The 15,583-nt window shown below is 37.4% G+C and overlaps 1 protein-coding gene across 6 annotated transcripts in view; it reads right to left on the reverse strand.

Moving 5' to 3' along the window:
- The window catches only part of CYRIB (CYFIP related Rac1 interactor B), a 114,018-nt gene that overhangs the window by 44,685 nt on the left and 53,750 nt on the right, over positions 1–15,583 (reverse strand). For all 6 annotated transcript variants that reach the window (XM_024741212.1, XM_024741207.1, XM_024741210.1 and 3 more), the window contains exon 2: positions 8,683–8,721. Coding sequence is in view for 1 of the 6 variants with exons in the window: in XM_024741211.1 (XP_024596979.1) it covers positions 8,683–8,721 (39 nt within the window). In the remaining 5 variants the exon portion in view is untranslated. The remainder of the gene's footprint in view (positions 1–8,682; positions 8,722–15,583) is intronic.

Here is a 15,583-nt window from a genome sequence, read left to right on the forward strand (position 1 = left end):
ACTGGTGGATTCATGGAAATCTTTTATTTTTAGGCTTTTAAATTCACAAATAAAGGTATACATTCTTTTGTCTGTAACAATAATTCTAAAAATTTTAAAACTAAAGCCACTGATGCTCAGAGAAGACATGTGGCTCATTCAAAGATGCCCAACAAAAATGACCAGAGTAGAATTCAGGTGCCTGAACTCTCCCAAAACACATGCAGCAATGCATAGATGGTCTATTAAATGAAAATCTTACCATTATAAAACCCTAACTGTTCTATCTAGCTGTTTACAGTGCCTGGTTGTTGCTATTGCTGTTTTAAATCAAACAATCTTTCCCTGGCTCCTATCTGCCAATCACTGTGACAAAGACTGAATAGCTGGCATTGAAAAATTCTCAGACAACTGGAAGGGATCAGACAGATAATGTGGCATGCTCCCATACAGAAGCATGCCAACACCTCTATGAACATACAGAAAAAGGAACACCTAACCAAAGGCTTCCCAGAGGAGCTGATTCTTAATTTTCTTATTTTCTATCTCTTTAAATTAATAAATAATTCAAACATTAAAAATACCATATTCACATACTCTACCACCCAGCAATAACTTTGTGCCATAGCTGCTTCAGACTCTGGCCTACTTTTTTTGTGTAGTTAATCTCCCAATCTCTCCCAACTAACTTTCTTTCCTCTCTTCCCCTCTCCCATCTCCTAAGGTAATCAGCGTCTTCAAAATATGCTTCCTTGCCAAACATATTTTAAAAATTTTACTGCGAAGGTACGTATTCATAAACAACATAGTGCTGTTCTGCTTTTCAATCTGCATACATGATACACTGTCCATATTCCTTTAAAACTCACTTTTCCCACTCAATGGTGTTTTGAGAATTATCCACCTTCAGTCATTTTAGATGTTACATACTATGCCACTGTTCAAAGAAACCAGTTTGTTTATTCATTCCCCTACTGAGGGACAATGGATGTTCAATTTCTCTCTATTAACGAGTTCTACTTTACACACAGTACCCATACTTTGTGCCCATATAGAAGAGTTTCCACAGAACAGCTATTTAGAAATCAAAAGGCAGTTTTAACTTTACTAAACTGTACCAAATTGCTCTCCAAAGTACTTCTATCAATGCACTGTTCCACTAGCAAAAGACTTCCTCTCTCTTAGCCTCCAAAACCTCAAGCTTTAATTTTTAGATTGTGAAATACCTGATGTTTTAATTTGCATTTTCTTGATTACCAGTAATAAATGTGTATTTCTTTGTATGTTTACAGGCCATTTGTAAAATGTATGTTCATATCCTTTGCCACCTGTGCCATTTATTTTTTCCACTGTCTCTCAGCCCCACACCTACCTTTGCATACACTATTCTACTCCATACTGCTGGGGCTTCGGATCTGTAAACGACATCCCCTAGACATCCTGCCCTGCCAGCTGGGTTCCTGTTAGGTTATTTCGATAAGCGGCACTAGAGGGCGAGGAGAAGGCTAAAGAAAGAGAGAAGCTTCCTGTTTCTAGCCAAGACAGACTAGCAGTTGCTGTAGGAGAAGTTTGGTTGGGGTGATTCCAGTATCCAATGCCCCAGTTAGAGACAGAAGTCTAGCAGAGGTAGCAGCTTATCTCTGGTGGCAGCAGGCAACACCCCACCTTTTTTGTCACTCTATTCCTCTCTTTCTCCCTTTTGCCCTTCCAGTCTTTCTAATACCTTTAATAACCAATCCTCTATGTTACATTCCCTCTATTTGAAATACTGAGTAGTATGTTTTCCTAACTTGACTCCAACTGATACACCACCCATTTTTTCCCCCAACTGGGCCTTAGGAATTCTAAATACCAATCTTTTGATGCTTATATACATGGCAAATACTTTCTCCTAGTCCGTAATACGTCTTAACTTTGTTTATGGTGCCCTTTGTTCCATGCAATCCAATTTTTCATCATTTTTCTGTGGTCTGTGCTTATTGTTTAAGTGATGCTTCATCCTCAAAACTACCTTAGCAATTCTTGGCCTTTTATTCACTCATGTGATTGTCAGGTTCTACAAAAAAAAAATCTCGATGGGACTTTGATTTGATTTTCCATTAAATATACATATATATATATATATATATATTATTCTGAGGCAAAATTGCCATTTTTTATAAAATATCAACAATTTTTTCATTTAATCTATGAATATGGTAGATTACATGAATATATTTTCTACTTCTAAACCATCCATGCATTCCTGGGATCAACTCTATTTGGTCAGTTAAAGAAATACATATTCCTAGATTTGATTTACTAATATTTTACTTTGGATTATCATGTAAGACCAACCAGTAATTTTTCTCTCTGTTCTTATCTGGTTTTGATATTTTATATATTGGCTCTTTCTTTTCTATAGAACAGGTTACAGAAGATAGAGCACAGCAGTTCATTGATGAGTTTTATGGGAAAGTTCTTCCAAACATCTTTTTCATCTTTGAACCTCTAGCCTCTGGCAGACATTCTATTATACAGTCACTACTCAATAAACATTAGTTGAATTAATGAATGAATTAAAATTCAAGTAAAAAAAGCTTGTTCATCAAAGAAGAGCATTTCTAAACGAAGGGCATCCTGTAAAAGCTGTAGCTTTAGGTCAAATGAAACAAACTGCAACTTTACAAAGTAGGGAGTGGGACTTCCCTGAGGTTCCAGTGGTTAAGACTCTGCGCTTCTACTGCAGGGGGCGCGGGTTCGATCCCTGGTGGAGGAGCTAAGATTCCCACATGCCGTGTGGTGCGGCCAAAACACAAAAAAAAAAACAAACAAAAAACACACAAAGTAGGGAGTAAGTTTATGGAATGTGTTGCCTACAAAGGAGTAATGCAAATATAAGCTCCACAAAGTTGAGAAACCCAATCAAGGGCAAGGTTAGCAGGCAAAGGTTTACTGCTAACACATCAAAGCTGGTCTAGACAGCACTGATACCTTCCCACAACACCCTTTATCACCACTGAACTAATCGTCATAGGTATTTCTCGTGTTCCTATGCATTACAGCAACGAGAGCCCAAATTCTTAAAATCTTGATCCTACAACACAACAGTCATCCTCAGAAAAATCGCTTTTTAATATATTTTGGCACGGAGGTTAAGGGCTGCAGAGGTTCTCATCCACTACATATAAACATTCCGCCTCACCCTCCAGGAATCAGAGTGCCTCTGATTCCTCTCCCAGCCACCAAACTACAGCAATAACGGCAAGAAACTTGGGCCTCAATGCCAGGTTAGGAGGTCTCAAGGTAGTGAAAGGATAAAATACGAAACTGTCATCATTCTTTTCCCCTCAGAGATTTCAGAGGAGGAGAAAGAGGGGGGAAAGCAGGAGACCTCCAATCTCAAGGAAATCTTCAAGGATTTGATATATAGGAATAAGCATTTCGTTATCTTTTTATGATTGAAATGGTCAAGAGGCTCTTAAAAATTGACCTTCCGGGACTTTCCTGGCAGTCCAGTGGTTAAGACTCTGGGCTTCAGGCTTCCCTGGTGGCGCAGTGGTTAAGAATCCGCCTGCCAATGCAGGGAACACGGGTTAGAGCCCTGGTCCAGGAAGATCCCACATGCCGAGGAGCAAATAAGCCCACGAACCACAACTACTGAGCCCGTGTACCACAACTACTGAGCCCGTGTACCACAACTACTGAAGCCCACGCGCCTAGAGCCCGTGCTCCACAACAAGAGAAGCCACTGTAATGGGAAGCTCACGTACCACAACGAAGAGTAGCCCCACTCGCCTCAACTAGAGAAAGCCCACACGCAGCAACAAAGACCCCACGCAGCCAAACAAACAAACAAAAGACCCTGTGCTTCCACTGCAGGGAGCATGGGTTCAATCCCCGGTTGGGGAGCTAAGATCCCACATGCCACACAGCACGGACAAAAAAATGAAAAAAGAAAAAAAACTGTCCTTCTACTTTCCCTCATAATTTGAACTAAAAAGATAAAGTATTCTCTGAAGTGAGAATTCCTTTTTTTTTTTATTTTTTCGTGGACTGAGGTTTCTTCTTAACATTAATAGTCGCCATGAGGAGTGGAAAGCTATCAGGCAGGATGGCTTAATATCCAATCATCAATGAGTAAGAGAATCTTAGACCAGGAAGGGACCATCTACGCTGGCCTTGGACTTTGAGCTTCCAGAACAGTGAGAAATAAACTTCTGTTGTTTATAAGCCACCTAGTTTATGACACTTTGTTAAAGAAGCCCAAACTAAGACACGCACTAAAATGGAAGACTCAAGCTTGACCATCTAACCTTAGTAAGAACTTATTCTACAACATCGATCTATGCCAAGTAGTCGTTTAGCCTCTACTTAAATACTTTACTCCGCAAGACTACATCCAAAGAGTAAGTCATTCTGTTTTCAAATGACAAATTTTTAGACTCAAGTCAATTTTTAAAAACTTTTTAAGAAACTTCAGCCAATAATCAAATGATACACACTTAATCTGACATGAATTCAACCCTCAAGAATCACACAAAACTTGTATTAAGCTGAAACTCACCCACTTGTTAATTTCTCCTCATTGGTCCCAGTTTCCACTGGCCTCTTGGAACCAAACTAACCAAACAATCCCTGTGTTGCTTGACAACTCATCAAACATTTGAAGTAGCTTAAAATATATTAAACTGAGGTAAAAGAAAGTTACGCATCAGACTATATATACACACACACACACACACACACACGCTCACGTATGCAAAAAATTACAAGATAATCTCCTGTCTCGTAATTATGAGGATTTAGCTTCTGAAAGAACTTTATTTAGAAGGGTTTATTTAGGAAATTAAGGACCTTCTTAAACATTACAGACTGAAGGAACTAAGGGCAATAGAATTCATTTTTCCCTGAGCAACTATAACCTAACTTTTATATCCAAAGCACCTTGCAGAGGTGCTAATTGAAAGTAATTACTAAATAAAAAGTAAAAGTCAATGAATGAGATCTTACTGTGTATCACATAATATGCTAAAGTATTACAGATACAGTATTATCTCATAAAATCCTCAACTATTTTATGTGGTTAGTTAGCACCATAGTCCTTATTTTATCTCTGAGCAACCTGAGGTCAGAAAGATTAAGTAACTTGCTCAAGGTCAACAATTAGTAAACAATGAAGGTGGAATTCTCACTGAGGAAATTTGGCTCCCAACATTTCTCTTAACCATATGGCCATACTGCTTCTTGGTCATAAATAAAAGTACACATAATTTATCCGAAAGGAGTTAAGAAATTTTTCAATTATTCCTGAAAGAAATTAATTCAGTACCAGCATTAAAATTTCTAAATTAGGAATAAAACTCTCACAGAAAAAAAATTTCAAGGAAAAAAAAATACGATGACTAGAAAAAGACAACAGATGCTAACTAAGAAATGTCCTTAAATATTTCTCTACCTTGTCAGATTGTTCTGTTTGAGCCTGGTACGCTAAAGGAATTTAAAAGGAATTAGGGACTTCCCTGGTGGCGCAGAGGTTAAGGGTCCGCCTGCCAATGCAGGGGACACGGATTCAAGCCCTGGTCCAGGAGGATCTCACATGCCACAGAGCAACTAAGCCCATGGGCCACAACTACTGAGCCTGCGCTCTAGAGCCCGCGAGCCACAACTACTGAAGCCCGCGCACCTGGAGCCCGTGCTCCACAACAAAAGAAGCCACTGCAGTGAGATGCCTGCACACCACGACAAAGAGTAGCCCCCGCTCGCTGCAACTAAAGAAAGCCCACGTGCAGCAACGAAGACCCAACGCAACCAAAAATAAATAAATTTATAAAAAAATTAAAAATAAAAGGAATTTAAACGTTTTCCTTGTTCTTGAACTTAAATTAAAATCTCTTACACATAACTTCTCCAGGCTCATCATAATCAAACAGAATACAAAAACAAAATATAAATTTTCTCTTCTTTGTAATCCTATAAGTTTTAAGATACATACTTCAATAATTTTTCTACATTTTGTACATCTTTAAATCAGTATCTTAAAAGATAATATGATATCTCTCTTAAGAGATAATGCTAAAAAGACTCCAACAGGGGTCATTCATTACATTTTGATCTTTCAGAGGAGGTGGTAATTAAAACCACTTATATATGCTTTATTTATATCATTTTTAAAAATAGTACTTTACTTCAGTTAGAGAGTAGACAGATTCCCTCAGTAAATTTAACAAGCATACTCTATAATTATTTTCAAATACCATGGTCTGATACCTTTCACTAAATAATGTTATAAAAGCTGATTTACCCAAAAACAAACAAAAAAACCTGATTTACAAAAAACTGGAGGTAATCTACTGTTTCTCAGTATAGTGGAGCATATTCCTTTTAAATGAATTTTTGAAGCCATTAAGTAAGACCAAAATGCAGTATGTGTATATCATATAAACTTTTTTGAATTAAGTATGCTACCCAATAATTATAGCTTTTAAAGTTTCACATAGCATATACAAGGACAACACTTATATAAATCCAAGGTCAAATCACTTAACTACTTTGAATATTTTTACCATATGTCTAAAGTTGCTGGGAGGGAGAAAGGAGAAGAGAAAGGAAGGAAATGAAGGGAATGACAAGGGATAGAAAATCTGAGGCCAGAATATAAGGTTCACGAAATGACTTGAAATCATGTAGCTCAATTCTCTAAATTCATAAAAGAAGGGAAATGAGGACTAGAGAAACTTGGTGACTTGGGCAAAAGCAGCAAATTAGTTTTTTAAAAGTGGGGCTTATTCCAATGACGCTGACAGTGCAGCTTTTAAGAACATCTTTAGAATATGGCATCAGAGTCAGATCACACTGATAGAAAGAATCAAGGACCACGACCAAAAAAAAGGAAAAAAACCAAAACAAAACCAAAAAACCCAAACAGACACCACGGAAGTCAGACACCCCTTCCATGTCCTCTTCAAAAGAAATATTAGGGCTATTTTTGTCATCAACCAAACTTCAATACACCTGCCATTCCCTTTATTAGTAGTCAGCTACAAGGTCCTGGACATTCAAATTTAGTGACACCATTCCAGGCTCTTCCTGGCTTAGGGTGGCATGTTCTCATGTATAGTTCATACTCCTGAAGTAAATGGAAGACACTTGGTGACTTCTTACAAGTCTTGATCTTTTTCTGTGCTTCCATAACACAAGCATCAGAGCACTTACTATTTGCATCCTTCCTATGACAATTATGACATTTCTCTTGTTAAACTTTTAGCATCTCAAACTGATATGTTACTTTCTACATGTTTATTTCATGTTCCCTGAACAAGAATGTGAGGTCTTTGAAGGCAAGCACTCTCCAGGGCTTCACACTTATCTTCTGTTCCCTTTTCTACAGAATATGCTGTTGTTTCTCTGATTATTGATTAGCAAACAGAAGTTTCTTCAAAGCTATTTCGGTTAGAATATTTCTTAAGGAATGGATGTATAACTCTACTTCTTTAAGATTAGTTATACAGAGCATAAAAAACTACACTTACTCAAATACGATGGAGAAAGAAAGGTCTGGCTGACTTTTCACTAATAGGAGTTCTTAATCTGAGGTTCAGAGAGAGAATTCAGTGATCTGCTGAATCTAGATGGGAAACTTCTTACTAACCTCTACGTGAGATTTAGCAATTCCTTCAATTAAGATTATAGGTAACAAGCCACAGTAGGATTAGAAATATCTATGAATTTGTCATTAATAAACATCACAGGTATTTTCACATTACATTACAATTACTGCAAACTCATCATTATTCAAAATTGCAGTACTTAGCAGAATTGTCATTAAAGCTTATTCTCTAATGTGAGAAGCATATATAATACTCTAACAAAAATTTGCATTTTTAATATTCGTTAACTACATTTCAATACTAACTGGTTTCCTTTTTAAATCTATGCATTTTACGTCATAAAATCATGGATTATTATTAGAATTCATGGAACAAAAAAATGGTTGAGAACTCCTGCACTGTGACACAGAGAGTAGCTGAGATGATTACAATTCCAAAGGACTACTATGATAACTGTCGCATCAGTTCTAATAAAATGACAGGCAAGTTTTGAAATATAAATATCTGTTTATAATTAGAAAGAACACAGAGACTTTAAGCTGATCACTTTCACCTGAAGAACACAAAGTATGTCTATAGAAAAATTACATTTTCAAATACCTATTAACTTGTTATAATTAAAACAATTACAGGATTATAAATGGTTAGGTACTTATTTTTGGTACGGTAATTATTTTTTTGTTGTGGTTGTGTTCTTTACTTTCAAGACTTTACAAAAGGACCAAAAGCCATTATAGGTAGAAGTGTCTTTCCTTCTAGCTAGCTTTCAAATATATAGATACATTTTATTTTTAACTACTACAATTATGGCTTAGACATTTTTTGATCAATTATACTGGTGACAGCTAAAATGACTTAAAAGGGAATTCAAAGAAAAACACATACCTCTCCTATTGAAAGGAAGCTGCAAAAAAAACTTCTAATTAATCTATATTACTTCCCATTCTAAGCCAGAAACTAAACAATATAGGGTATTTCCTACAGACATTTTTAGCAGTTCAGTATTATATACAGAACATTTTCCTTAAATTATATTTAGTCAATATAGTTTTTTATTTAAATCATAACTTTTCACTTGTATTTGAATAATCATTTCCCCGAAAGACATATTTACCTTCAGCCAGTGCTGGTGATTCTGTTCTTGTCCCTCTATCTGTTTAAAGAAAGAAAAAAGGAAGAAAGTCTAAAACATTATTATAATTTAAAACAAGTTTTAATTTTATGAAAACTAACTTTAACAACAAAGTTCATCAATGCTATCACATGCCACATGCATGAGCCATATATTTCTCCCCTTGGATTAACTCAACAACTATTTATGGAGGACTTACTAAGAGTGAGGCATTATCTTAAGCTCTGAGAAATACCAATAGGTGATACAACACCCTAGTTGTCACCCTCAAGATATTAAAAGACAAGCAGGTGTACCAAGAAAAGTACACAGTTCTCATCATAGCTTATGAAGCAGGAGATAACAAAAGAAAAAAAATTAGTAATTCTTCTTTATTCACATACCAAGAGAAAAAATTAGTAATTCCTCTTTATTCTTGTAAAATTATCAAAAGAGGCATATTTCTATATTCTTATCACAGTTTAAGTTGTTTCAATGTATTAAAAAATCAGTTTTATTACAGGCACTAAGATCCTTATATTCCATGACAATAACCTATTATAAGCCAGAGGCACATTGGCAAAACTCACCGAACCACAAAGTCCTCTCTAGGACTGGTTTTACTTTTTCAAAGCCTTATTAAACAATTTTAGGTGAAATGAAATTTTCAGAGTGAGTTTACTCTAACTTTGCAACTAAGAACAAAGCCAGATAACAAACTAGCTTAATTCACAGAGCGAGGAGATACATTTGACTAATGTAACTTTATGTGAAATTTTCTTCCCCTAATTATTTATCTTATATATAACCCAAGAGTCCTGGATTAACAAATATAACAAAAATTTCTATGTATAAAAGATTGGTAACATCTTGAGGGAACTGGGCACTGTCTTCCAAGCAGGTAAGTGATCTGACACAGTCTTCCCAAGGCCAAAATGTGGCACTGTGTCTCTGACAGATTAAAAAAAAAAAACAAAACAAGAGTCCAGGAACCAAAAGATGAAAAGTAGACTGGCAACCTTAGGCTCCACTGGGTTAAAAATTCTGATTCTGCAGGAGAAGGGGAGGCGCTTCAGTCAGGAGCTACAGGAAGAATTCCAAAGCAATAATCAAACGGGAGAGGAATGAGGGGACGTGGCAGCGTGGGGCGGCGGTGGTGGTGGTGGGGTCCTGTAGACTGACCCTAACAACCACGAGGACTTATGGCTGCTGCTACACAACAGGCACAGGAGAGAGGGTATCGCGAACCTAGGGGATTCGACTGAGGCTGCCATGCCCAGGGATAACTGGAAATGGGCAGCTACAGCAACTATGGCCCGACAAGGATAAAGTCACTACAGGCACTGATCCCTTGGGGAAGAAAATCTGGGTCACTCTACCAGGAGAATGGATCAGCCTGTTGAACTGCTGGCTGAAGGTGAGGAAAATCTAGAATAAGCAGTGGACTGAAATAATGAACGTTATTCCACTAACTCTCCTGCTCTAAGTCTGATGTAGAGACTGTGGCCAGCCACCACCTTGAAAGCTTCGCAGTAAAGGGCAAGCATTCAGTGGAGGGTACAAGAGGGTGGGCTGTATGGGACACCTCTCACGCTCTGCCTCCCATCTGCACGCCAGCTGAGGCACCTCCCCTTAGCTGCTTGCTGCACTGGTAGGGCTCACTTCCCGCTCAAAGGCTTTGCAATAAGATACCTAATGGAACTCTTCGGCCATCCTGAGTCATAATGAACCTGGAAGCATGAAGGGGTTAATACCAACACGCTGGGCAACCCCTAACCGATGGGGGGATGAGGTCTGGTAGATAAATACCTTCTTCTTCCCACCAAAAGGCATATTCTTCATGTCTTCTGAGGGCTTCCTAAGGATCAAGCCCCAGCTGCTCACAGAAGTGACCAGGTCAATAATACACCCTTAGATTGACTTTCCTTCTCTGTATCACGTGCCCTAGTTCTCCAACTTCTATTTCTTGTTAATATTTCCCCAAATAAATCACCTGCCTAAAAAGTCCCTGTCTCAGGCTCTGCTTTGGGGGTGAAGCCAGGTCTAGACACTTGTCCTTCAGGATACCACACCTCCTTCCTTTCTGTCCCACCTCACTGGATGCTCCTTCATCTCCTTTGCTGAACTCCTCTTCTCTAAAATCCCTGAATGCTGACATGTCCCAGGGCTCAGTCCCAGGTTCTCCACTCTCTTTGTGACCTCATCCCATCTCAGACTTTCTGGATCATCTATATAGCTCAAATTTATTTATCCCATCCAGACATTTCTCTCCACCTCCGCACTCTCATAGTACTGCCTACTCAATATTTCCACTAGGATGTTTTAACAGAGACCTCAAACTTAACATGTTCAAAACTGAACTCCATCTCACTCCCCAAACCTGACCTACCTGCAGTCTCCCTCATCTCAATTGATGGCACTTCTGTCCGTACAGCTGCTCAGGTAAAAACCTTGGATTCCTCTGCAGCTACTCTTTCTCATACATCCCATATTCAACTCAAACTCTCACTACCTAAAATCTTCAATGGCTACTATTCTATCTCCTGTTTACTCAATGTTGAAGGTTCAGCGGCATTAACAGTATTAGATCTACTATTACTTCTGTATTCAAGCGCCTCTAGAACAGGCGTTGCAAAGTTAGATGCTGAGACCATGTTAGAAGCGCTAAGTGGGGCTTAATATCTACAGAGTGCCACAGCTATTAACATGCCAGATTGAAAATACAGGTGATCGATCCAATGCAAAGTACTCATATAAAACAATTTTTAGATGTTATAAAGTAATTAAATAAGTTTTGGAAACACTCAGTAGGCAAAAGAAACAGTCTGAGGGCTATATTTGGTTGATGAACCATCAGTTTACAACTTCTGCTCTAGAACTCTGTATTGTCTATAATTGACATAGTATTAATCCTTAACCTTTTACTTTCCTCCATCAGTTAGGAGATGAATGGGAGTTATTTATATTCAAAGCCTAACCGCTCTGGTTTTCCTCAAAAGCTCCTCTTGGATCAATGCTACTACAAATGGAATGAATAAACACATTTTTGCTTTTTCTGCCAAAGGAAAATTTCCTTCCCTAAGACCCAATGCAGCCACCCAGAAATAAAACAAGTGGCCTGGCTGACCACTTGCATAAACCACAGGAGAAAAACCAGTGCCACTTACATAAAACCACGGGGAAAAAGTTCCATTGATTCTAATTTTTAATAAATCAAGAAATAATAAAACACTTGTAACTGTTTTCACCCTTAGAAATCAAATGTCAGGTCCTAAGTAATGAATATTAGATAGTATGTAAATTAGATAATCCAAGCATCTAAAATCTTTAAACCTAGAGGTTCCTCAAGTGTTAAAATTTCTCTGCCTCCAGCAAAACATAAGAGTTATGACTTCAGAGCACTGTCAGCCACATTTACAGCTTTCCAATATTTTGAATGATGGTAAATAAATCTAACTGCATTAAATAAATGGTGTTGAAATAATCCCATGAAAAAATGAGATACAACCTTCTCAACCTAGATTGCATTCCTCCTTCACTTGGGTACATGATAAAATCTAATTGAATTCAATTTGTTTAAGCTCCCCTTAACATACACAAAGCAATTTAAAAAGCCATCTTAGAAACAGAAAAGAACACTTGAAATAAAGGGCCTATTGACCATGTTTGCAGATCAGACAATACTACAAAAGTGCATTATTACATAATTCCAACAAATATCTGATTAAGTTTTAAATTTGAGAACTTGAAAAGGTTATTCTATATCTAGTTGAGAAAAAAGAAACATGCAAATCTACAAAAAATTTTTTGAAAGACAGAAGAACAGGTGAGATGGACCCATCCTACTCATTAATAATTAAAACACTGTGGAACTGGTATAGATATATAGTGAGGGGAAGAGAACAGACATCAGAATAGGCCCAACTGTATATAAATGTAAAACAAAAAAACACCACCAAATATTTATCAGAAAGTCTATTTACGTATACAGCACCAAAATAGATACCCTACGAGATACTATGATGAAAAAGACTGTGCTCTCTAAAAATGTCTAGTCTTACCATAGCAATTTAAATGTTCAAGGTAAAAATGAGTAGCATGAGTTAACAGCTACATACAGTGCCGTGGCAATTACAAAATTCCAGCTAGGAAATCAGGTATTAGAAAAGATTTTATGAAGCTATGGAGCTCTGGGAGCTAAAGTAGATTCTGAAGAATGAATGGCATCTGGACAAGAAGGTAAAAAGTACAAAGAGAACATTCCATGTGAGGAATGTATAGAGTAGTCATCACAGGGCAATGAAGAAAGAAAACTTTATTTAATAAGTTGTGCTGAAATAATTCCATGAAAAACTAAGATACAACCTTCTCAGCCTACACATTCTAGATAGAGAAGAGTTTAATTTCTTAAAGCTAAATCTCAAAAAATAGAAAATAATACCTTACTTATCTTTAGACGAATAACTTGAAGCACTATAAGAAATTTAAAATGGAGAGAATCAATCATATAAAAATTTAACATAAAGGAAATCTACAATGTTTTGATAGTTCATGTAAATATACACAAAATCACATCAAGAGAGGAAAAGATTATCATGGTAATTTGTATGAGAAAGCAAAACAGTAAACACATATATGAAAAAATGTATATTCCCTAATAATAAAAAGGAAATATAAGCAAAGTGGTTTATAACACTGATTCTGGAATGAGATAAACCTGGGTTGAGTTTCCACTTATTTAAATAATTAGGTTATCTGTAAAATGTTATCTGAGCATCAGTTTCATTTATCTGTAAAATAGCAAAAATAATCTTAAAGATTGTGTGAAGATTAATGGAAATGACAGTTTTGTTGAACATAATCACTATTTTTCTCATTTAATATTAAAATTACAACAATATATACATATCTATTTTGATATTCTATCTCGAGTACACTATACTTAAAAGTATCCATGTCTAAGACACAGCAGAAAAATACATGAATACAAATCTCAGGCTTCTATGTCATCCTACACCATAATTACTACCACAATGCTGGTTTCATTAGAAGAAAGTGTGAAGGTTACATTAAGGGCCCCACTCGGTGCTATACCAAGAACTACATTTTCTATATTGATAAATTATCAAGGTATATATAATATATACGATCAATCTTGATATTATGTAATAATTAATACCTTATTTAGCTATATAATCCTTTGATACTACATAACTTAAATACATCTTAAATTGGCACTATCAGTAAATTCGTAAACTCTATTGTAAACTCATGCTCCCAAAGGTATAAATTATAGACATTTCTCATGAGTCTAAAGAAGTTGTATTATCTCCAGGAAGAAGTAAATTTACAAGTAACAGTTGAATAGACAGCTGCAGGTCTTCAGAACATGACTTTATTTTTGTAGGTTCTAAAAATTTCTTATAATTTTCATTTTCCCTTTTACTATAAGAGCAACACATGCTCACTAAACAAAATACAGAGGGAAAATAGAAAGAAAAAATATCACTACCTGTAATCCCACAACCAAAGCTAACTACCTGTAACAATTCATTTCATTCCCTTCTAATGCTTCTTCTATGCATATCTGTACACAATCGAACACCATTTTCTTTGTATGTGTCCTGTTTTTTATCATTCATATCATAAGCACCGTTTTCACATCATTAAAAATTCTTCCCAAATCATTACATCCCATCCTATCATATGGGTATATCACATTTTTTCAAACACTTTCCTACTACTGTACATGCTATATCCAGGGCCTCCAAAAGCACATAAAGACTTTGTGCAGATTAGCAAAAGTTATCCCATTCTCAAATTATGAACTGGTATTTTATTGTACAACTTGAACAACTACACAAGGTAGCTGTGCCAGGGTTGGGGTTCAAGAACCCCAGCAAGCAACGGATCTGGCTGTGCATACATGTATCCCTGCCCATGAGCCATGCTCTTGCGTACTCACAAAAATAACCCCTGGACATCAAGGCACAAATATGCCTAAGCCAGTGCCAGACACGCCTGCCCCAAATTTCTCAGAAGAGACTACGACATTAGTTCCTGTCAGAGGGGGTGGTAGGGGTAGGGAGGTGGGAGTTTGAGAATCATCCCCTAAAAGGGCAGGTAAGTGAACAAATAATCTCAGGGGATGCCTGGAACTGAATCCAGACAAGACACTGTTGTACACACCAGTGTGGCCTGAGTATGAGCACTCCTGAGTCCAGACACGCCACAGGTGCTGCTGTGCATCTACACACCAGGCAACCGCTGCTCCAAAGTGTGGCCAGAAGGCCTTGATCCCTAAACCCACCCATGACCTCAGAAGTGACATTTCTGTGTTGTGCCTGATATACACATGTGGCCCCTTTGTGCAGAGAACAATGTGAATAATTATCCTGGCTAGGACCAACACAAATCTTTGTTGAAATAAGTTTAAATTAAGATACGTAGAGGTCTTGATACCTAATGCCAAATTGCTTTACAAAGGTGTGTTCCAATCTATACTGTCATCAGAACCATGCATCCTGGACAGGAGCTTCATTGTTTAAAAAGTGTGCCTGTGGGGCTTCTCTGGTGGCGCAGTGGTTGAGAGTCTGCCTGCCGATGCAGGGGACATGGGTTTGTGCCCCGGTCTGGGAAGATCCCACATGCCGCGGAGTGGCTGGGCCCGTGAGCCACGGCCGCTGCACCTGCGTGTCCGGAGCCTGTGCTCCGCAACGGGAGAGGCCACGACAGTGAGAGGCCCGTGTACCGCAAAAAAAAAAAAAAAAAAAGTGTGCCTGTATGTGTGCTTGTACACATACACATACAATATGGTGCCTTCTTCCACACTGCTTTTATTGAACTACTAATATAGTAGTTTTTCCTCCGCATTTGTAAAACTAACCCTTTCTCATTTTTCTAT

This window comes from Neophocaena asiaeorientalis, unplaced genomic scaffold (assembly GCF_003031525.2).
Source record: "Neophocaena asiaeorientalis asiaeorientalis breed wild unplaced genomic scaffold, Neophocaena_asiaeorientalis_V1.1 scaffold177, whole genome shotgun sequence".
Classification (NCBI taxonomy): domain Eukaryota; kingdom Metazoa; phylum Chordata; class Mammalia; order Artiodactyla; family Phocoenidae; genus Neophocaena; species Neophocaena asiaeorientalis.